We start from the raw sequence: 25,384 nt of genomic DNA on the forward strand, positions 1-25,384 counted from the left end.
TACCAGAATCTTAAAATCCCAAAATATGGTTATCAGCCTTCGAAGACCCGTAGCAGTGCTGCTTCCCAGTTTGGTAATTGCCTGTCTGTATGCCAATCTGCCTGTCTACCTGTCAGTCAGTCAGTCTCTTTGTGATTATGTAGTTTCTCTCAGTGGCAGATGAGAACAGCCTCCATCTCAGAAACACTGAAACTCTAAAAAAAAAAAAAAAAAAAAAAAAACAAAAAAAAAAACGTGCCTTTTTACTGCTGCATTTAATTGAGTTTGATTAAGGTCTTCAAATCAGACACTATAGTTGTACTTTCTAATATACTGTTTTATATATTTATCTTATTTATACTTTCACTGTTTTCATTGTAAAGCACTTTGAGTTGCATCATTGTATGGAATGTGCTCTATAAATAAATGACTAACTTTTTAATTAGACACATCACCCTACAGTTACGCTGAATATGACACCACACACACACACACACACACACACACACACACACACACACACACACACGTGCGCATGGATGCATTACACCTTCCTACCATCACCCAAAAAAGTAAGGGAGCAAAAAAGTGGTGAATTGTCAGAAGGAGTTTCCTCTTTGACAACCCACAGTTTGCCCTCAGGCTAAGCAAACATACTGAGAGGTTATTGGCTGAGCTGAGGTCAGGTGGTTGGAATGCAGGGTCGGGACTGGTTGGTGCTTATTTTTTTGGGGGGCCTCTCTTATTCATCTCAGCTATTCAAGCTGCACCTGAGGTTTAGGTGACATTGAAAAAGCTCAGGGAGGGAGGGAGAGAGAGAGAGAGAGAGAGAGAGAGAGAGAGAGAGAGAGAGAGAGAGAGAGAGAGAGAGAGAGTGTGTGTGTTAGGATTAGACAGATACGGGTTCTTGAAGGCTAATACCAGTAGTTTTGGATTGAAGCTGCTGATAGCCAATAAGCTAATAAAATACTGTACTGTAGTGTATTTGTATTGCACTTGGTGACACAGTCCAGTACAAGGCTAAATAAATGAAATCTGAATCTTGATTTTGACTGAAATGGGTTTTTTTTAAGGCTGATACAGATCCCAATATTTTTTTTAAATTGAAGCTGTCCATAGCTGACATTACATTTTTCAGTTTTCATGCTACAAATTCCAAGTTTTCAGTGTTTCCCCCAGAACTTTATTGGTGGAAAAGCCTCTGAAACAGCATTCATGGGACACTACAACTCTCTCCACTGAAATTCTTGTAGGTGGGTTAGCAGCTCCTTAAGGCAAGGCAGGTTCCATTGCAGGTGTTACAGACTAAAATTACAGGATCATGACAACACTGGATGATATCTGATTTTAACAACAGTGTGATATATTGGCATATGAATATCAGTCTAACCCTTTTGTGTGTGTGTGTGTGTCACAGGTAAAGTATAATTATAACAGGTAGAGTAGCCGTGAGGTTAACAATTAGGGAATTAATGCAACGTGTATGTGTATGTGTATGCGTGCACATGTTTTTTTGCACCCTGTTTTGCTTACTTTTGATCCTGAGAACCCAGTCAAAAATATGAGTGTTTACATGAGCACTGCATAAGCTTGTGCTTGGGGAGTGATATTTACTCAGCTGACAGTCGCTTAAGACCACAAACAAAATGCTGTGGCAGATTCTGTCCTCTGCTGTGGCAAACATAACATTAGGCTGTGCTAATCACACCTTGATGTAACTGGATTTTCAACAGTAAATTCATTGAAACTGGCGGCACCACGGAGACCTAATGGTGCAGCTATACACTTCTAGACACTTCCATGCAAGAATAAATTAGCATTTAGTCCCTTCTCATCTCAGGGTCCTATAATATAACTTATAGCTTTTCTGAAAGAATTCTGAAAGAATTATTAATTTTGTTTAGAATAGTGATTAAACCTTGTGATGACTACTATACAACTATATACTATTACTTATTGAGATTATGTAATAACTCGACAAAATGTAATACATTTTCACTTCATTATGTAATAAATTATTACATATTGCGGTGGTTATTACAAAATACGGGAGTTGCACTTTTTTTTGATGAAAATGGAATAATATGGTGCATTATGTAATAACCAACCAAAATGGATGTCTTCATTCATAAAAATCGTTATAACATTATAACAACAATGTTTATTTTATGCATTCTAGCATGAATCATACTGACTCAAAATTCATTTTAAAAAGATACTATTAGTTCAGTAGATTAGTATCTTTCATTGGTCAAAACTAAAATTAAGTGTCACTGTATTCCTTACAGTTTACAGCTTAATAGAAGCATAATACATAATGCACTGTATTATTACATTTTCATCATAAAAAAAAGTGCAACTCCCAAATTTATTTTATATTGCATTCAGGCTGTGTATTACAAAATGTGGCAGATTATTACAAAATGCAGGGTGTTATTACATAATGAAGTGAAAATGTATTACATTTTGTCGAGTTATTACATATTGCGGTGTTATTACATAATGCGTTGTTACAAGGCTGTTGATAGCTGATAAGCTGAAATAATAGACAAGAAAATTCCTGTACTTCCATTTATTGTGCATGGTGATTCAAGTGATTTTGATTTGAAAATGTAGTTTTGGATTGAAAAACAAGAGGGCTTCGGAGGATAAGGAGGGAAGAAAACAAGAGAGGGAGAGAAATGTAATGGAAAGTAGGATAGAAGAAGAAAGAGATTCTGATATTGATATTGAAATGAGATTCTGTTTTTGTCGTTAAATTGGCCATTGATTTAAAAAAAATTGTCGACAATGGGTGAACACACAAACACACACACTAACCCTGACCCCTAACCCTAAAAATAACCTTTGTCCTAATGAGGTCAGATACTTTGAGGTTTACCATACTTGTGAGACATTTGTATACGCACACACACTCATACGCCATTCAACACACACACGGAAACACACACACACACACACACACACAAGAATAAGCCTTTGAGACTACATATTACCTCATTCCCTCCGCTGGGTGAAACCCCCATTAACTCCCAGTTGCCAAGTTAAATTATTAAAATTGTTGAACAATAATAATCTGTGTGAGAGAGCACTGTGTTCTGGCGCTCACATGGCTCTCCAAAAATATTTCTCTCTTCGTTCTGCAAACAGTTTTTTTTTTCTTTTTAATTGGACGGATGGATTTTCTCGTTTCTAATTGGCTGCAAATGAAGGCCGAATTCCTCTGTAATGATTTTAAAGACGATGAATTAAGGGGGCTACGCTTTGTCCCGGCCAAGTGCCTTGGAACGATTACACAATTTTCAACACACACTCTTTTCTCTCTTTTCTTTCTCTCTCTCCCTCGCTCTCTGTCCTCAGTCCCCCTACCCTCCTTGTCAATGCTCACTCTAGTTCTTGGCATCCCGGAGCGTTTTCCTCCCCTCATCACCCCCAGTAATGACGCATTAAAACAAGCCCTTTGTGAAAGAGCGTGGATATAATAACTGAGAACTGCCTGACAGCCTTTTAACTGGCTGAAACAGTTCTGCTATTCATCTGAACTCTGTGTAACGAGCTGCTAATCTGTGAAAAAGAACCAAACTGACCTGGGGAAAGCGAGTCGAGTATTTACAGTCGGTCCAGAATTGGGTGAGACCGATATATTGGTTTGGCAATATGTGGGGCCATTTATTAAAACTGGGATCTGGTCCAGTCTGATGTGATGGATATGACGCTGTTTGATTGATTGCATATTTATTGTAGAACTGATTAATATTGCATTGGCTGTCTATGGCAGTGGTACTCAACATGGGGTCTGGGGACCACCAGGGGTCCTTGAGGGGGTTCCAGGGGGTTCTCAGCAAATTGATCATAGTTTCAGTGTTATCTCTCTACCTGCAATACAGATAGTCATGGAATTCTGGACAAAATCATATCTCAGATTTGGGTCAGAGAGAAAAAATCTCATCAAATGGGGGTCCATGGCCCTAATGTGGACTAAATTAGGGGTCCTTGATATGAAAAAGGGTGAGAATCACTGCTAATGAGACATTTTTCACACAAGTATGCATCAATATGTTTATTATTAGTATTACATATATTATAATCCTGGGTTTCAGTGGAGAGACTAATCAGTGTCCCATGGTCTAAATGCTGTTTGAGGCTTTTCCACCTTGACAAGAATAAAACTGGGGGAAACACTGAATACTTGGAATTTTCTGTCATGAGCACGGTCAAATTTAAAGATATTAAATATCGGCACAAAATATCGGCTACAGTCCAAAAATATCAGTATCCACCCTCAAAAACCCAGTTGAATCAGCTGAATCCTATTAACAGCACATTAAACAAGGCCTTTGTGAAAGGACACGCATGAAATAACTGAGACTGGCTAACAGGCATTTAACTGACTAAAACAGTTCTGCTATTCAGCTGAACTCCATGAAACAAGCTGCTAATCTATATATAGGAACCAAACCAACCTGGAGGAAGTGGGCAGAGTGTTTACAATGGGTCCAGCAGCGAAAATAACTTTGGGTGCACTAGATTTAGAACTCTGAGCAGTGAAGGATGAAAACTCACCCGTGAAATCCCTGCCATTGCTCTACCTAATAATTACAAATCTAAAAATTGATTTGCACTTCTTGCTACCACCTCCCATGGTGCCTTTTTGGCGGAGAAAGATGAAGAAATAAACCTTTTCCAACAGTTGAGATTTTATTGATTGAAGTGCTGTTTGAGGGAGTGGATGTGTAATTAATTGTGGACTTTAGTGATTTAGGACAATTCTTGTATGCATGTTTGCTGGTGACCAGGGAAACATCAAATGGCCACATTTTGGCATGCAGTTTGATGTGACAGTTTCTCCTAAATAGGGGTTTTGCAGTTGCTAGCAACCACGGTTGGCCTCATCATCAGGGTCCATTGGAGAATTAGCTGTGCTCAAATTATAGCTAAATATAGAACCAGGAAGAAAGTATATATATGTATTTATCTGAAAAAGATTGCTGTGGTGTGGCTGTGGGTTAATTCTGTACTGTTATAAGTAAAAGGGAATAGTTTTCCAATTTTAGATTACTGTGACACAGTAAACAGTCTTGTCTTTAGCCCTAGTCTCTACTCTGAGAAGAGAAAAGTCAGTTAAATTGAAACAAACTGTTGGTTCTTAACTAGCCAGCAGACTAATTTAGTAAAGTAATCATTGTTAATGTTAACTTGCAACTACTAGGCACTTCTAACGCTAGCCTTTACTAGATACATTAGCTAGTCTGCAAATCATTGTGTGAACAACAGCATGGTTAACATACCGATGGCCAATTATGGACACCCTTGGGCTAAATCTGGACATACACTATTTGATATGAAATTTAATTTTCAGCTTCTAAAAAGGTATGCCTTCATGTCAGTTGTCTTTTGGCAGGAAACTCTAAGTAAAAACTGTCATCAAATTGTGATCTGCATCAACGAGAGTGTGTCTGGAATTGGCCATCAGTACATTAGCTAATCAGATACTATGGTTCACTAGCCAAAACACTGACATTATCTAGCTATACAAAAAAATCAGATGTATCAGTGATGAAATGATCAGCTCCCAGTCAAAAACATATGGACAAGTTGCACATTTAGAAACAATCATATTGTTTCCCAGCAGCTGAGGACCCCCACTATGGTTGCCAGACGGGGCGTTACGACACCTGAAAGCCCCTACTGAGGCAAAAAAATATATACACTACCGTTCAAAAGTTTGGGGTCACATTGAAATGTCCTTATTTTTGAAGGAAAAGCACTGTACTTTTCAATGAAGATAACTTTAAACTAGTCTTAACTTTAAAGAAATACACTCTATACATTGCTAATGTGGTAAATGACTATTCTAGCTGCAAATGTCTGGTTTTTGGTGCAATATCTACATAGGTGTATAGAGGCCCATTTCCAGCAACTATCACTCCAGTGTTCTAATGGTACAATGTGTTTGCTCATTGGCTCAGAAGGCTAATTGATGATTAGAAAACCCTTGTGCAATCATGTTCACACATCTGAAAACAGTTTAGCTCGTTACAGAAGCTACAAAACTGACCTTCCTTTGAGCAGATTGAGTTTCTGGAGCATCACATTTGTGGGGTCAATTAAACGCTCAAAATGGCCAGAAAAAGAGAACTTTCATCTGAAACTCGACAGTCTATTCTTGTTCTTAGAAATGAAGGCTATTCCATGCGAGAAATTGCTAAGAAATTGAAGATTTCCTACAACGGTGTGTACTACTCCCTTCAGAGGACAGCACAAACAGGCTCTAACCAGAGTAGAAAAAGAAGTGGGAGGCCGTGTTGCACAACTGAGCAAGAAGATAAGTACATTAGAGTCTCTAGTTTGAGAAACAGACGCCTCACAGGTCCCCAACTGGCATCTTCATTAAATAGTACCCGCAAAACACCAGTGTCAACATCTACAGTGAAGAGGCGGCTGCGGGATTCTGGGCTTCAGGGCAGAGTGGCAAAGAAAAAGCCATATCTGAGACTGGCCAATAAAAGAAAAAGATTAAGATGGGCAAAAGAACACAGACATTGGACAGAGGAAGACTGGAAAAAAGTGTTGTGGACGGATGAATCCAAGTTTGAGGTGTTTGGATCACAAAGAAGAACGTTTGTGAGACGCAGAACAAATGAGAAGATGCTGGAAGAATGCCTGACGCCATCTGTTAAGCATGGTGGAGGTAATGTGATGGTCTGGGGTTGCTTTGGTGCTGGTAAGGTGGGAGATTTGTACAGGGTAAAAGGGATTCTGAATAAGGAAGGCTATCACTCCATTTTGCAACGCCATGCCATACCCAGTGGACAGCGCTTGATTGGAGCCAATTTCATCCTACAACAGGACAATGACCCTAAATACACCTCCAAATTGTGCAAGAACTATTTAGAGCAGAAGCAGGCAGCTGGTATTCTATCGGTAATGGAGTGGCCAGCGCAGTCACCAGATCTGAACCCCATTGAGCTGTTGTGGGAGCAGCTTGACCGTATGGTACGCAAGAAGTGCCCATCCAACCAATCCAACTTGTGGGAGCTGCTTCTGGAAGCGTGGGGTGCAATTTCTCCAGATTACCTCAACAAATTAACAGCTAGAATGCCAAAGGTCTGCAATGCTGTAATTGCTGCAAATGGAGGATTCTTTGACGAAAGCAAAGTTTGATGTAAAAAAAATCTTATTTCAAATACAAATCATTATTTCTAACCTTGTCAATGTCTTGACTCTATTTTCTATTCATTTCACAACGTATGGTGGTGAATAAGTGTGACTTTTCATGGAAAACACAAAATTGTTTGGGTGACCCCAAACTTTTGAACGGTAGTGTATATAATCAATCATTACAAACTCATGTTGCGCGGTCAAGCTTTGTTCAAACTCAGCAGAATTTTATTTTATTTTAAATTCTAGTCAAGATCTGTAGGTTTCTCTAGGTCATGCTGAATTACAGGGAAACATATATAAAACAATGCACGACACATCTTTTTTCCATTTGATTTAATAGCGCAGCCATAAAATATGGCGTCTTGGGTTTGAATATTTCACTAAGCGTGCTATAGCTTCAATGAAGGATAAGGATAAGGATAAGGATATTTTATTGTCATTCCAGAACATGTTGTACATGAAAGGGAACGAAATTAGGTAATCAGGTCCCGGTTCAGGTAATAGCAATAATAAAATCAAGAAGAAAGCACACAATAAAAACACCATTATAAAAATAATTAAATAAATATATAAATATAAGTATAAATATAAAGTGAGCAAAGGGTGAGGATAGGAATACGACTGTAAAAATCTGAAAAATAAACAGGGTGCCAAGTGGGCCCAAATTGCAACGTGAACATGCCCTGATATGAAACAATAGTAATAATAGCAGCAAATTGTTCAGTGAGAAGCAGCAATTGTTCAGTGTGATTTTCAGGATTTTCAGTCTTAAAGTGCAGAATTTCTCAGTCTCAAATTGCAGCAATGCCCTGATATGGAGTAAAAGTAATAATAGCAGCAATGAAGCGTTAGAATGAGCAGATATATGTATGTCACATTGTTGTACAGTATGGAAGAAAATCTTTTTTCTGAATCTGAAGCAACTTAAGGGGAAATGTAATGGGAAAACCAATATATTGATCTGGCCCTAGCTGTCAACAATGGTATGTTACAGCACATAGTAAAGTAAAGCCTGTGTACATTCAATGGGATATTTGTTCAAAATATCTGAAATATCTGGGCCACTCTATGTGAGCTACCTTATGAGATTCTCCCTTATACACTACTACTAGTGCAATAATGTGTAATTTGCATTGCATTACAGCACAAGCAGTGGAGTTGTCCTTGCAAGGAGGCAGCCTGCCTGTCTCTCCTTTGCCTAACAGTGATAAAGAGAGACAGCAGATCAAGGCAAGTCCTGACCTTAGTAAATATTTAACCAGGTCAGGTTTTCCTGCAGGGCGAAGAAAGATGACTCACTGAAAACATCATAAAAGCCTTTGAATGTTGTTTTAACTTAATTTCCCTGGACGTTTCTTCCTATGTCACTGAACAAAAATAATTCTTACTTGTATTATCATTCACTATTGTCATTCAACACAGTGTATGCTAAAGTGTTAACATGGAGCCTATCACTCAACACAGTGTATGCTAAAGTGTTAACACGGAGCAGTGGATGATTTTGGTGTATTCCTCTAAGTTTCAGTTGTTTATTTGGATATTATTGATTAAAAAAAAGGTGACCACTACTTCGATTTGCTGATTTATTGTGCCAATATTAGTCTTTTATCAAAAATGGTTATCGGCCAGTTAACATTGTCCAACTCCAAAATGATGGATATGATGCAATTTGATCGATTACATATTTATTGCAGAATTCATCAATAATACTGTCTATGACAAGCCCTTCACCTGAATTTATTCTAATGTGAAATTGTTATCTTATTCCAAGTATCAATATGTTTTCTTATTATTGTCATTGGGTTATTATCCTTGGTTTTAATGGAAGCTGGCAGTTGAGCAGAGGTTAAAAGATCAGTTTTTGCAGAAGTGGCGTTATGAGCTTCAGAGTATGTCATCATGTGATTTATATTGTGAATTTAAAGAGGACTTTAAGTTTGAAAAGTATCTACTTTGTGAAACAGGAGGTATGGCCAGGCTATTTGTAATTTTTGAGTTTCTAATAGCAGAATTCCCAAAATAACAGGATATCTTCCTGTTATTTTTACAAAGGTCTGGAAAGGAATAAAAGGTTTTGTAATCTATGTTATGAAAACTGTCTGGGGGATGAATATCACGTTTTGTTTGAATGTAAAAACACAAGCATTGTTGAGAATGGAAAGAAGTACCTGCCAAAACACTTTGTACACCATCTGTCTATGTTTAAACTTATATTATTATTGCAGACAGATAAACCAAGGATAGTATGTAAACTGGGTGCATTTCTGAGTAATGTTCTGCCTCTCTTTAAATGACTTAATTTGTGCTAAAGATCTATTCTGGTTGTTTACCACTGTACTGTTGTTTTGTTTTATGTTTGTACTCCATACCACGATGTGTGGTCTAGAGTAAATAAAATCTGAATCTGAATCGGAGAGTAAACACTGAATCCTTGTGAATTTTGGCATGGAAATGGTGAATGAATATTGGCAGGAAATATCAGCTATCAGCAGCTTAGCAGTATCAACCTTCAAAAAGCCCTATTGTTTGAACCCTGTCTTAGTACAAACACAACTCACACATCATTACATCATCGTTTGTTGGTTATTGAACTACATTGTAAGGATCAACTTCTTCAAACTATGAAACTAAACCATGACAGTAATGTTCTGTAATGTGTAGCATAGCACAACGTTGGTGACGGCTCCTCTGTCCTCCATCTTTCTGTCAGGTTTTATCTCTCTCTTTCTCCTTGTTTTTCTCTCCCTCTGTATAATGTACAGTATATGCAAATTCTCTGTGATAAACCAATTAGATCAATCAAAAACCCAATTAGTTTTCTGTGTGATCATCACACGCCTACGCTTTCACCTGAATAATAATAACCAACACACACACACACACACACACACACTACAGACACGAAACAAGCGCCAATGTTACAGTAAAAACAATGACCATAATCAGCTTGTTTCATCAGCTAATAAACACTAAACAAAGAATAGATTCATAATCCCCCTTCCTATCAAGGTGATGGGTGGAATTTTCTTTTAATAAGCTGCTGCAACAGACAAGAAAATTCCTATAAGCTACACTTATTGCAATTGGTGATTAAAGTGATTTTCATTCTGAAGTGCAGTTGCTGTATGAAGTAAAGGGGGAAGATGATTTAGACTGATTTGGACACAATCGACCGATGTGGCTTTTTAAAGGCTGATGATGATAGTTGAAACTGCTGATAAATGAAATTCTCTATCAATATTCAATATCTTTAAATATGACCATTAACATTGCAGAAATTTCCCAACATTTCCCCAAATTTCTGGGTGGTTACAATAGAGATATTTTAGGATTAACTTTCTCTCGCTCTTCCTCCATCTCTCTTTCCCTCTTTTTAAATGAATAAGTGCTACAGGTATGTAAGAGACAAATTATATGTACGTCCAAAATTGCTGAACTTATCCTTTAACCAAGTCCACAGATTTGTTTTAGGCTTAAATTATTACTTAAGGCGTTGTAATTATTCAGTTAAAACTACTAGCAGGTTAAACAGTAATCTGATTTTCCCTTAATTTTCAATGGTGTTGTGGAAAATCTGTAAATTATTTAAATGTATTCACACAGTAAGACAGAGCTGGGTTGTACTCGCTCTTCCAGGTAGAGTTTCCCACCCGATTGTTCAAAATGGCATTTATTTTTCTGTACTTATGAAGTGTCTGTTATCATTTACAAATATGAAGGCATGATTTTATGACAGCAAAGGTCTTTGGTGTAGGCGTTGTTATAACACTAGTAGTCAAGTGCCTACCATGAAATCCTGAAGAATAAATGTAAAAATAGCTTGCTATTTATCAAGGAATAGTCACTGTTGTGCCTCTTTGATTTCTCACATCCGTTAAATGCGGCCAGCTTCAGTCAGGTGTTTCTCCCATTGTTCATAGCCATTAGTAATAAGTCCTTATTAAGTCCTCAAGAGGAATGAAGAGCTGATGCAAGCCTCGGAAGACAGCTGCACACTGTAAACACGCACATAAACACACACACACACACACACACACACACACAGATCATTAAAATATCTCACAGCCAATAAAAAGCTGTCAGTGCCTCTTCGGGTGGAAGGATGGGCTCTGTGAAGCGTGTCCCGACGTAGCATATATGTGTGTGTGTGTGTGTGTGTGTATTTTAGTTGCTAATAGTAACGGAGGGTAGAGCGAGACAAGAGGAAAATCAATAGCACTACTGAGGAATTAAAGTCTGTTTTCCTTCCCTCTCTTTCTTTTGCATTTGTCGGTCAGTCTGTCTTTTCACAATTTCTGGTCATTTTTCATCAGCAAAATCATCAAAAGCTTGTTTTTAGAACTATGTGAGTTGAAAGTCACTGTCAATTTCTACCCATATGTGGCAGGTAGTGAGTGTTATTTTCAAGCCCTTCTTCCAGCATACATATGGACATTTTACATTTATTTTTTAGGCATTAATATGACTCTAATCCAGAGTGATTTACAAGGAGTGCAACAGTATAATAAGCCAACTGTCAGTCAAATTTTAAGCAAACTTTTGAAATGTTGCAAAAAATAAAATGCAAAATAGGTGTGTTTCCGTCATCTGGATTGAAGTGAATAAAGGTTCTTTAGTTGCAATGAAGAGTTTGTGTGTCCTATGATGGTCTAAATGAGGTTTTTCCACCCTGACATTAACACAATTCTAAGGAAACACTGAATACGTGGAATTTTTTGTAATTTTATTTGGCATAAATATGGTTAATTTCAAGATATTTAATGTTGGTACAAAATATCAGGTATCAGCAGCTTCAAACCAAAAATACTGGTATCAGCTTTCAAAAACCCATATTGGTAGTAAAATGATGTAAAATGGGTGACAAATCCATTCAAATTCTACCATAGAAGTACCAACTGATTCCTGTTAATTGAAACTGACAGTGCTGTGCTTCCTCTACCCTGACTTCCCAGTTAAACCGCTCAACCTCATTATGATTGGCATTGTGCCTGCAATGAACCCTTCTCAGGGGAGCGGAGATATTTGAATTTGAATATTTTATTATTTGAATGAGGTGGTGAGGTCGCTGCAAATAGACTTCCAATGCTATCAACAGACTGATAAGAAGGAGACGTTGAAAAGACAAATGAAAATATCTCTGACATGGAAATGATGACTCCCTCATTGGCAGTTCCATGGCTGTTAAATGGAGCCAGTACACAGGCATGCTAGCCAGTGTCAAAAACTGACCTTCGTAACTCAAGCTTATAACTCATATTATGATTACATATTTCAACAAATAACTAATGACAGCAACTTAACACATTTTAAATGCTGATTCTGAAGAAGATTATATTTTTGAGCATTTTTGCCTTATTAGATATTGGACAGTAGAGAAATTTATAAAAAAAGAAAAAAAGTCTTAAAATTCAAAAATTCAATGGCAATGAGCCTGGTTCAATTCCCAGCTTCTCAAGGAGCCTTGAGATCACATTACCGTGAGTAAAGTTATCATTTTTAGTTAAAGTGTTTCTTATTTAACCATGACCAAAGCCTTTCCCTAACCTTAACCAAGATGTTTCAGTTGCCTAAACTTAACCATAAGCTTAACCCTAACCTTAACCAAAGTTATTTTACTTGCCTAAACCATTCGCCAATCCGTGTTATTGTCACAGAATCCAATTTGTGATCGAGGAGCATAATCTTCACATAACTTGTGTCCACAGCACTTAATCTGCATTTCAGACTTTGTGCTCATTTCACAAATTGGACAGGAAAGATTGGGGGAGAGAGAGAGAGGAGGATGACATGTGACAAAGGTGCGACTGCTCAGCGATGGGGGGTGATGAGGGGCGGTGGAGGACGGTGCTATGACCGAGCGACACACATTTCAGCTGTGAAATATTGAGCATGGTGATATATCACCTCTTCACTAGACAATTCTGTTGGGTTTCTGCTCTAATTGGCTAGCTTACTCCTCTCTATTGTGAAAATGTCACTTTATTGTGTCAATTACAGGCCACCGCAGCTCAAGGGGATGGGATGGGCTTCTGTAGGAAGACATTAGTTTTATGGATATTGTTGCAATTCCTACTGGTCGCCAATAGAGGTTCATATAGGTCACAGATTACTTGATCCTTTAAATGCCTACAATGTGATGTAAATATCTGCTGAGTCTGCGTCCCCTGCCATTAACTCCCATCACAGACTGGAAGTCATTTACTGGGTCCACCTCATCACCGCTGGGTTGCCAGGTCAGCTTTCATAAGGTCTTCAGAACAAAAGAATTCAGTGGCACTGATTCCAAATGAAAACCAAAAGGGCATGGTATTAGGTAATGGGCATTGAAGAGGCTGAGCCTGCGTCAGCCATGCTGAAATGTATACACTCATGGTACTGTAAGGCAGTGGTTCTCAGTGTGGGGTCTGGGGACCACCAGGGGTCCTTGAGGGGGTTCCAGGTGGTCCCAGGCAAATTGATGAATTGTTAAACTTCACTATTGTTTAATTTACAAGAAGTTAACACAATTAGAGAATGTAGAAGAATGACTGTTTTGATCATAGTTTCTCTGTTATCTCTCTACCTACAATACAGATAGTCATGGAATTCTGGACAAAAGCATATCTAACAATAAAAATAGTCTCAGATTTGGGTCCGACAACATCTCATAAAATGAGGTTCTGTGGCCCAAATGTGGACTAAATTAGGGGTCCTTGATATGAAAAAGGTTGAGAATCACTGCTGTAAGGGACTTTAGATTAAGACCAAATGGCATACCTTTAAAGACACATGTTTAATGAGTTTAGGGCTCAGTTAATCCTTTAAGAAAGTCGAGGACCTGGACCAACCTTTACGGGACGTCTTAAAGGTTTAGACGAGCTTTTAAGCGGTTGGAATAACCTTAAAGGGACTTTTCAGGCTTTGGTTAAGTGAGCAGAGGCAGGGGGGAATGAAGTCCTGGAAGGCTGCTTTTATAGAACCAAGGGCCACATTTACATCTGGCACTGAAACGCCAATTTTATTCTTGGCAGGCTGTGGAAAGGCTTCTGAAGCAGCGGTTACGCCATGTGGCACTACAACTCTCTATTGAGAACAATACGAATGAAATTTGTTTTATGCGTGGTGGCAGCTCCTCCAGCGTATTCTTTGTTTTCAGTGCGAGGATGAAAGCCAACCTTGCAACCGGGGAGTACAAGAGTACATCTAATCAACAATATGTGACGAGGCAGAGTGAATAGCTCCATTTGGCTGGGAAAGTCACACACACACACACACACACACACACACACACACACACACACACACGCCATCCTGCCATTCCTTGCTTAAGAATTGGACTGTTTTTTTTATTGATGGAGGACAAAATGTTATTTGGTTAATGCATTGTGGACATAGGAACACACACACACACACACACACGCACACACACACACACACACACACACACACACACACAGACGCGCTATTGTGTCTAATTTCTAAAAGGTCACATTGGATTGTTTTCCAAACAATGAGAAGAGTATTTTTTCTGCTCAAGGGTCTTTGGATGTAACCAGTGATCCATGACCCTGTTATTGGAGTTAATGATTGTGTGCGTGTACACACACACACACACACACACACACAAACACACACACACACACACACCTTTCGTAGTGTCGACGTGTGCAGGTGGCTGCGCTGGTGCTGCCTGGGTTTCCTCCAAGCTCATCGTAGACGTTTTTCCACTGTCTGCGAGCTGTGATCTAGAGAGACATAGACACAGAGGGAGAGAGAGGGAGAGAGAGAGAGAGACAGTTACTATCTATTTTCTTTTGATTAGTCAAACCTGTTCTCCCTTCTCTCAAGCAAGCAATAACAAGCAGCATTAACACACAAATTTATGTTCGGATTCAGACTCAGTCAACCTGAAGATGAATATTGGTGTCAGAACGACGGCCGACCTCATCTCCGATTCAGCCCATCCAGGAAGTATTTCCATTCAAATACATAAACATGAAGATGATGTTTTATGAAAAGCCTTATGAAGAGATGTGGATTCTGTCCCTCGCTGTGCATCACGACTCCGCCGCAACAAAGAATTCATCTGAATTTTTGAATAAATCACTGTAATGTGATTCATAAAGGGATCTGAGTTTGGTGCACAAATTGATGCCTGAGAAGCCCGCGGGGGAAGCACAGTAATCAGTTTAAGAGGAGAGAACATGCAGCATTTTCAATTTGTTTAAATCAGACAGCCATTCAGCTAGTTTATCTGGAGCGAGCGGTGCTACATACGCTGAGTCCATTAAGACTTTAAAAACAGACTACGCACAAAAACACACAAGCACATGTGCACATATGTTCGTGTTTGACCAATACGGGTTTTTCAAGGCCAATACCGATACTTTTGGATTAAAGCTGCTGATATAGAGCTGGGCGATATGGTTGAAATCAATATCATGATAATCATAAGGATTTTTCTCGATATCAATATATATCACGATATGGTTCATGTATGCAAAATCACGTTAAATAATCAAATTAATGTTCATCTCATTGAACTGAATGGTAATGTTAGGTGTGATGTCAAACAAAACAGAAATATTCAAATAATGTTCCTACCATACTTCATTTTATGAGAGTTTTTAAGTAAAATTTGCTTGTCATCATTAATTTAGACAGCAGAAATGTGTGTCACGATATTAAAATATCTTCATATCATCACGATATGATTCCACTGAAAGACATGAACGATATTGAATTATCGCCCAGCCCTATGCTGATAGCTGATATTTTGTGTTGATATTTAATATAAATAAATTGTTTTTTGTGCCCCAGAATTTTACTCCTGTCAGGGTGGAAAAGCCTCTAAAACACTGAAATATACTGTATAATAATAAACATATTCATGCACACTTGCATGGAATCAGATCAAAATGTCTCATTAGAATCAGTTCAGGTGTTAATCAATTCTATAATAAATATGTAATAAATCCAAATGCATTATATCCATTATATCAGAAGTGGACCACACTGACTGGACCACATCCAATTTTTTAATAAAAGAGACATATATCACCCCATATATCAGTCAACCCCAATGGATAAACACACACACAAGCATGCACATACACAGAATATGTAAAACTCACCAGTTCATACCCCCCCAGCTTCTGAGCAGCTTGGAACATGGTCCAGAGGTTTACTGTGGTACAGAAAGAGAAACACATATCAGTATGACAGTAACAAGTCATATAAGGCAACATATTTCTACATTCACACAAAGCTTTTTATGGAAGTAAGCTTCCTGACACTTTTTGCATTTTTTCATCACAGCTTGTTTTTTTAGTGCATGATTCAAATGCACACTAAAGTAGAAAGAGAATAGATGAGCATTAATTATTAAATATGCAGCAATGCGAATATTTTATTTTCATTTTAGACTGATGCTGTTATCAGCAGTAGAATAAGCTTAAATTCCTGCTATAGAAATTGTGTGCTTTACAAACAACCTAGTAAGGACTGCAAGGGTCAAAGCCATAGTGTTCAGATAATACATGTAGCAAATACTGTATTATGTGTCATAGTTGTTTTCAGATTTTTGGATTGGATTTGGATATTGACAAGTCTGTGTTGTCCACCTCTGATATGATGGATATGATACAGTTTGATTGATTACGTATTTATTGTAGAATTGATCAATATTACCTACCCTTAACCTGAATTTATTCTAATGAGACATATTAATCAGATTTCACACAAATATATATTCATATGTATTATCATAATTCTCCTGGGTTTCAGTGGAGAGTTTTAGTGTCCCATGGTCTAAATGCTGTCTCACAGGCTTTTCCAAACAAGAACAAGACAAGAACACAATTCCTGGGGAAAACACTTGGGATTTTTTTGTCATGAAAATGGTCAAAGTTAAAGATACTAAATATTGGCAGCTTCAATCAAAAATGATTAGTATTGACCTTCAAAAACCAATAGCACTCAAACACTAGTCATAGCTCACATCTACGTCTATGTCACTGGGAATGGAACCTTTGCCCCTGCTGTTGCAGGATGGTCTCTCTAACCACTAGGCCACCAGGCTATTTGCATCCCTTTGAGAAGCACTTCAAATGGTGACACCAAATGGCGTTAAGTCAAAATCTGAAAACTGATACTACAGAAGATGCACTGGTACCAATACTGGTGTTGAATATCAGCCTGCTGCTGATATTACAGAATTAAATCTAATACTGAGACCTAGAACATATCACAGATCAAAGCAAAATGCCTGGATTTCATGCCTTTTTCATACCTTGGAATCTGACCATTCCTTCGAATGTAGAAATGGGGATACTTTAAAGTCACAATGAAATGAAAAATGACTTTTTCACCTTGTTAGCTAATTCTCCATATCATAGAATACATATATAACAATAAATGCCAAAAGATGTACAAAGGTTTTGCTAAATTCCTGTAAATGGCATATTTTTTGTGTTTTCTTCATTGTGTACTAGTAGGCGTACATAAAAATTCCAACCAGTAATACCATCACAGCATGCTTCTTTTGCACCAACGTTGTGCCCGGTTGGCTGGAATCCATTCATTTTAAAGAATCTGAAATTTGTGGCAGCTCAAGATTATGCACAAAGCACTTTTTTAAATTTTGAACATATTTGAACAATCCCTCCCCGCGTTATGTCCCATGCCAACATCCTGTTTCCTGTTTCAAAATGTCAAATTACGGAAGCAAAACACCATTGAAATGTAATTTCCTTGTGACTTGTTCTTTTACCCCCTAAATAATCTTGAAATCTACCTTATTCAGTAAAAGTAAAGGACTGAAATGGTCCTCGCTATTGGACAATACTTGAAAGAAAAATATCTGATCAGTACTTTAAATTGGACGATACTTGATATTAAGAATGTGGGGATGCTAAATGTTATTGCATTAGATCAGGTAACTTACTCTGTTTGAAGCCCAGGTATGGAATCCTCTCAATTGGTGTCTTCCTCTCCTTCATATACTTATAGAGAGACACCAGAAAGGCCTGCTCCTCCGCTCTGCACTCCTCTCCCCCTCCTTCTCCTCTTTTCTCCTCTGACGACGGTAGCGGTGTTCTCTTGCTACTGCCACTGATATTACTGCTGACATGACTGCTACCGTTACTGCTACCGTTGTTGCTACCGCTGCTGCCTTTGGGTCTGGATATGGCTGCTCTGTCTGCTTTCACCTGCAGAGGAAGGATTGGAGAGAGGGTGGAGCAAAGAGAAAGATGAGAAAGACAGAATAGAAGAGAGAAAGAAGCACAGACAGAGGGAATTGTATAAGACAAATCTGAACCACAAGCTGTTTTTCTAAAGGCAATACACACTACGTACTCTGATTAGTTGACTGACCGTCTGTCTAATTGATGAATTTACTGATTATTGAACCATAAATTGATCAACTGATTGATAGATTAAGGGAGTTTTCAAACCTATAGTTTGCTTTGGTGGGAATCAGGGGAACAGGTTGGTTCTTTACTGCTTGGTTGGGACTTTATGGTACTTAGGTAGTAGGTAGGAGCAGTCATTTCCCTCATCGGTCAGAAAGTTGAGTTTCTTCCAGCATAACAGCTTGACCTTATCATTCATGCCGTCTTTAACCCATAATGCACAGTGCTTCCTATAGTTGGTTGGGATAACGGTTGGAGAAATCAGTCCGATTGGTTTGGATTGCTGTGTACTCATCTGGCCAAAAACAGAGGAGGAGTGAGATCACACCTCACTTCATTTTCTTTGGTCTGAACCATAGTGGAAAAGTTTACTCTATACTTGTGCATTTGGTCCGTTTAGATTCACACTACCCAATTACAGATGAACCAGGGCTTGTAAACAAAAGTCACATGGACTCAAGTAGCTAGTTTATTGGAGTTCTGGTGACGGTGTTGGGAGGGAAGGAGACAAAACAAATCCGATTCCAGTCCCTGTAACTTTAGTAAAAGATGATGGACTTCTCTGTACTGTGTGTCATAACGTAAGAAAAAGCTGAATATGAGCATGTGGTTTGACCTCGGTTCATATGTAGCTATCAGATGTCAATATCCGTCTCCTTATATCCGTAAAACCTTGTGTTTTGGGGTGGTTTCCTGTAGTTGGTTCAGATCATGTTGTCACTCCTAACAAAATGCACCACGGTTCCCTTGGAAGAGGACTGAGACTCGCATTTTCAGGCGTCACGGTGCAGTTATTTGGTGAAATAACTGCACCAACTCTGGAGTAAACACTCCAGAGTTGAAACAAACCACTCATGAACTCGCCCTGAAGGGGAAACCGCTCCAGGGTTGGTTTTTGAAGTGTCTTCAAGTTCTCCGTCTGATTGCTGTGTTCTCATATGGCAAAACAAACCTTACTAAGGGGGAAAACACTCCAGGGTTTGAAACCAAAACTCAATTGTACCTTGGCATTGTTCTTCCCCTCTGTGGTCCCAGCCTCCTTGGTAGTGGGTGATGTCTGACATTGACCTTTCACCTCCGACCCCTGACCTTGACCCTGTGAGTCGCGACGCTGAGAGATGGATGGCTTCTTTTTCCTGGGACGGCCCTTCAGGTTGGGAGCTGAGGACAGAGAAGAAGAAAACAATATATACTTTATTCATCTAAAAATCGAGGTCCAACAGATGTATGCTGGAAATGTGCAACAGAAGCAATGCATTTATCGTAAATAATAATAATAATAATAATAAACGTTTGGAAGCATCTCTTTTCAGCCGTATTCACATGAGTATGTTGATGAATCCCGATCACTCGTATATGGGAAGCACATTCACGGGACCTTAATTATCATGAATTAACTTGCAGAAATGCCATGTGAGGTAAAGGAGAACCCCCACATTCATAATCTTCCAGACCGAAATGGCATTGAAGAAAGTGGAAAAAGAAGAATTTCAGCGAAAAATTGAGATAATGCTCAGAGCTGGTGAAAAAAACAAATGCTATTCTGCAGCCGGAGCCGAGGAGGATTACAGCCTCACAAAAAGCTGACATATGGGAGGAGATCACAGAGCAGGTAAACACTGTTACATCCTTGCAGAGAACCGTGCAAGAAGTTAAAAGAAAGCGCCTCGGTTTAAAACTGTTGAATAAAAAGTGTATTGCTGCCAACCAAAGTAATGTCAAGGCCAGGAGAGGAGGCCAGGGAACGAAAACTAAGGTTCGTGCTATTATTGCTTGTGAGTCGGATCCGGATCTGCTCCAAAATGTAATGGGTTCTTCCTTGGCCCATGCTACACCCTTCCAGGAAGTTTCATGAAAATCGGGCCGGTAGTTTTTCCGTAATCCTGCTAACAGGCAAACAAACGGCACCGAAAACATAACCTCCTTGGCGGAGGTAAATATTGCTTTCTTTATGAGTTTCTGCGATTATTTTTTGGAAAAAGTAGGTATATGTTTGAAGCAGCCCCATTTACCGTCCAGTTTCATTGCTAAAAGTGAAAGACTTGAGGTAAAAGACTGTGGAATTTACACACGCTGACCAGTAGGTGTAGGTATAAGTTTCGTTCAGACGTTCAAATAATTCAGATGTGCAAAAACTTTGATAAATCCTGAATTTGATTTGTAGACGTGAACAAATCCGTTTGGAAATTACTTGATAAATGAGACCCACTGTTAGTATTATTGGTGTGCTGCTATAGTTGGACAAATTAGATTTTTTCAGAGCAAATTAATAGATGTCATAATCAAGGTTATTATAGTTTTGCATTTTTTGATTAGTTTTTATTTCGTTTTGAATTTTTGTTTTCAATTAGATTTAGTTTAGTTTTTATTAGTTTCAGTGTTAGTTTTGGTCTTTTTTTGTAATGTGGGGTATTTGTCAGGAGCAAGATTCAAAAATTCAAAATACTAGGCTTATGTATGAATTAATTGACAAAGACGAAAACTAAAGGCATTTTCTCTGTAATTTTAGTTTATTTTAGTTCGTTTTGTAAACACACAATACAGTTTCAGTTAGTTATCGTTTTTTTGTAAAGCCTCGTTTTTATTTTTATTTCAGTTAACAAAAATATTTTTTCACACCTTTTCGTTATTTAAGTTAGTTGTCGTTAACCTTGGCTAATAACCTTGGCCATAACATGTACCAGTAAAGGATGAGCTGATCCTTGTAGCTCTAACTTTGACTCTGACTCATCCTAACAGCCATTACCAAAGTCTCATCTAGGGCCTGACCGATACAGGATCCAATACTTAAAATAAACCTTGAGAATGAATAGAGGTCCTGGTGGAGATGGCTGGAGGACAGCCCTGATAAGAAAGCTTTATTGCATAGCTCCATGTTCTCTCGCACTCGCTGATACATCTGCTGTTTGCTTCAACACCTCCAGACTTCAAGATGTACCAACAATTTCAGGAGCGGAATGACAGATGGTGATTTATCTGCTGGCTGACTTTGTGGCAGCATGTAATTTACTCACAACACTCTCACAGGTGGCTCGAAGAGAGAGAAAAAAAATACTAATGGCAATATGCTCTGATGACTTATTTATTTACATCTGAACAACAAACATTCACGATTCTTCACTTCATAGTTTACATTTAAGACGATTAACAGATTCTCTTTGCGGGAACAGGACACATTGCCTGTTGTGGGAGTTGAAACTATGGTAACGCTTTATTTTCTGGGTCCGCAATTTCCTAATGATTTCCTAGAAATGAACTGTTAATTTCTTGGGAAGTTTCCTGGAAAGAACCATGAAATGATGTAGTAGTTATATAGAAAATGTAAGCAGTCCGTTTGGTGGATGCTGTCAATTTCTAAAAGAGTTTCCTGGAAAGAACTGCAACAGTCATTTGTTATTTGTTGAATTCCTTCCTCTAATTTCACATTTTCTATAGAACTACTACATCATTTCATGGTTCTATCTTGGAAACTCCAAAAGAAATTACCAGGTAGTACCAACTACTATTGAACTCTTTCTCTATTTTCCCTGTAATTAGTACATAATGGTTCTTTCCAGGAAACTTCCTATAGTAACAGTTCCTTTCAAGGAAAATAAAGCGTTACCTAAACTATGACCTCTCCAAAAACAGACAGTCTCTATAACAACTAGGCTACCCTAATATCAGCATCTGTGTCAGTTAACATGACAATTAAACTTTCCCTTACTGATTAAGGCTCAGAGTCCAGAGCCTCAGATTCTAAGCTGAAGGACAATGAATCTTTGGAAGAAGCTTACGAAATCACTTATTTTGACGGATTTGCTTTTATGTAATTATTATAAGATAATAGCAGTGTCCTGATGTATCTGTCTGTCTCTCTGAGTCATTCTAATAGACTTTACCGATGACAGCAAACAGGTTGAGAATTCACACTAGCAGGAAAACAACATCTGTCACCTCAAGGAAAAAGCTGACTTTTATTTGAATCTCCTTCGCTTTTTCAAGTCAAGTTTATTTATATAGGCCTTGATGACAAGCATGTCTCAAAGGGCTTTACATATCATATAATATCCCATACTACATCAATATATACCATATACATCCTATACATATAGCCTACTTATACATCATATACCATACTACATCAAATATACGCATGCTCACATTCCTCCCTATGGGCAATTTAGAGAATTCACCTAACTTGCACTTGAACCCAGAACGTTCTTGATGTACATGTAATCTGTTTCTGAATATATTCTGGGTCAAACTTTCCCACTGAGGAAGAAGTGCTGTGCTGAAGAAAATGAATTTAAAACTAGTAAAAAAAAAATTAAAAAATAGGCAGCAGACTAAATAAGATACATAGCATGATCTTGCAAACTCACAGCTTCAAATCCAACTCTGACCTCAGTCACATCTTCCACTGTTTCCCATCTTTTCCCCAAGACATGGAGAGTGTTTGTACATACACCCCAGAAAGATACTCATAACTGCTAACATATCATTTCTATCATTCCCCCTCTATATATAAGGTCATTCTATCACATTTTATCTTATATAAGCCTCTGTACGGTGATGTAAACCTGGTATAAAAGACCTTTAGCTCCAGAATACTTCAAAATGGGCAAAATGGGCAGCAGCAAAGATAGCCAGCATGTGGTAACTCAGTGAGCAGCATGGGAAAACTCCTTGACTTCTCTTCTCTCTCTCCTCCCTTCCTCTTCTCTACCTGTCCTCATCTTCTCCTCCCCTCCTTTCCCTCATCTTCCTCACACCTTTCCTACTCCCCACTCGTCCCATTTACACCTCCTTATCTTCTCCTTTCTTTCCGTTCTCTCCCCCTCTCCTTTCCACGCCGATCCTCTCATCCCTGCCTTGGCCCGGTGATACTGTATTTTTCTTTTTTTGGATATTTCTTTCTCACCCTCCATACCACCTGCTCTACCCCCCCCCCCCCCCCCTCCCTTTCTTCTATGTGGTTGTGATGTTGTTTGACAAAGTGTGTGATTGAAGGGGGAAAGACTCACTTAAAAAGAACTTCAACATCACTTCAAGAACATGCATAGAGTTTAAAACACACGTACACACACTCACACACACACACACACACACACACACACACACACACTTCTCACCATTGCCAGCAATGTTAAGAAGCCAACTCCTCCGACTCTGTGTCTGTGATCCATTATTTTGTGTTTCAACATAGCATGTAACACAATGCAGCTGTTGTCACTGACATATCTTCCTGTTTCTGTTGTTAGACGACAACTATAAAAAAGTGATTTGATCGAGGTCACAAAATGCGGTAACACTTTACAATAAGGGTCACTAAGTTAAGGGTTAGTTAATGCTTATTAAGCATTAACTAACCCTTAATTAACAGTTAACTAATGTGTCTGGGTTGGGGATTGGGTTAGGTAATAATGAGCGGGACAGAACATGATAAATGTCTATGTAAGCGCTGAAAACAAGTATAATACTATTATTATTATTTTAATTGTGGTGAAAGCCGGGACAATTTGGTACTGAATGTTGAAAACCGGGACATTTTAGTGTTTTACAGATATTTGTCGGGACTCGGGACACCTATCTTGAAACCGGGACAATCCCAGACAAACCGTCTGGTAACCGTACTTATAGGGAACCAATCTAAACGCTGATGGTGTCATTATTCTACAGCCATTACACTGTGCAATCAGCATTTACTTCATAATGATAAGTTAATGCAAAAAAGTTGTCTATAGGGTCTTTAACTTAGTGACCCTTATTGTAAAGTGTTACCCAAAATGCTAACAGCCCAGAATTTACCGTTAGCCTTCGTTAGCCAGTTAGCATTTTGTGACCCTCGATCAAAACACTTTTTTTTATAGTCGTGCAGTCGCTAATGCTTTATCACATTGACCAAATAATTCTATCAAACAAAAATTCAATCAGAAATTCAATGGATGTTAGTATATTGTTTTGGTGTCAAGTGATATTAGCTGCAGGGACTAAGCCACAGCTTAGGCTTTAGTGAATTTACGACCCTGGGAAGAGCTTTTTCCTCTTGTTATTTACCTCCCTATGAAGCAGCACTGCTGTTACTTCAAAGATAAGACTTGTGAATTACTGCTGCCAAATAGGGGGAATGGCTGCTTGAATCATCAATTGACTATCCTCTCTCTCTCTCTCCCTCTCTGTCTCTCTCTCTCTCTCTCGCTCTTTCGCCCTCTCGCGGTACAAAATTAGCTTTCTGCTCCCTCCCAGGATGGATTTCGATCCAGGCTCTATCCTGGAACCAGCTGCCTGATAGTGCACCACCGACAGAGCACAGAGAGGTGTTGGACTCATTTTAGATGGATAGGTGCATAGATAGATACATACATGCATGCATATTTCATTCATCCCAGAGGGAACTTGTCACAGCAGCAGCACACTTGCAACACAATAAACATGACAATACATAGTAATAGAATAAACTCAGTGCCTTCCATCTTAGCCATACTAATCATTGATATATTGGATATATTTGGCCACAATCAAAGTGATGAATTTATCTATTTATTAATATAAAAATGTAGAGTTTTAGCCTTTAGTCTGCGCCTCATAGCTTAGAGTGATTATCAGGTCCGACACTTAACGTTTTACATTTTAGGTATTTAAATGATGCTTTTATCCAGAGTAACTTACAATGAGTCCAACAGTATCATCTTCAATTCCTACACCACCAACAAGCAACAAATAGCACACAGAGTGTATGAGTCAAAGCCACGCTGCCCCGGCAATAAATCCAACAAATATTCCCTAGAATGATAATGTATCATAAGAGAAGCTGCTAGGCGAGAAATAAAAACACGGCATAACGTTGTGTTTTTCCCTGCGAGAAA

General features: G+C 38.6%; 1 protein-coding gene across 1 annotated transcript in view; it reads right to left on the reverse strand.

Moving 5' to 3' along the window:
• The window catches only part of arid5b (AT-rich interaction domain 5B), a 130,869-nt gene that overhangs the window by 15,328 nt on the left and 90,157 nt on the right, over positions 1 to 25,384 (reverse strand). Inside the window, exons 5-8 of the mRNA XM_071539500.1 lie at positions 19,540 to 19,697; positions 18,068 to 18,332; positions 16,257 to 16,309; positions 14,770 to 14,867 (exon numbers count right to left, since the gene is read on the reverse strand). Of these exons, the coding sequence (XP_071395601.1) occupies positions 14,770 to 14,867; positions 16,257 to 16,309; positions 18,068 to 18,332; positions 19,540 to 19,697 (574 nt within the window). The remainder of the gene's footprint in view (positions 1 to 14,769; positions 14,868 to 16,256; positions 16,310 to 18,067; positions 18,333 to 19,539; positions 19,698 to 25,384) is intronic.

This window comes from Centroberyx affinis, unplaced genomic scaffold, assembly GCF_046629955.1.
Source record: "Centroberyx affinis isolate AG114_WGS23_722 - 3 ecotype Tasmania unplaced genomic scaffold, CSIRO-AGI_Caff_v1 ptg003462l_1, whole genome shotgun sequence".
In the NCBI taxonomy this organism is placed as follows: domain Eukaryota; kingdom Metazoa; phylum Chordata; class Actinopteri; order Beryciformes; family Berycidae; genus Centroberyx; species Centroberyx affinis.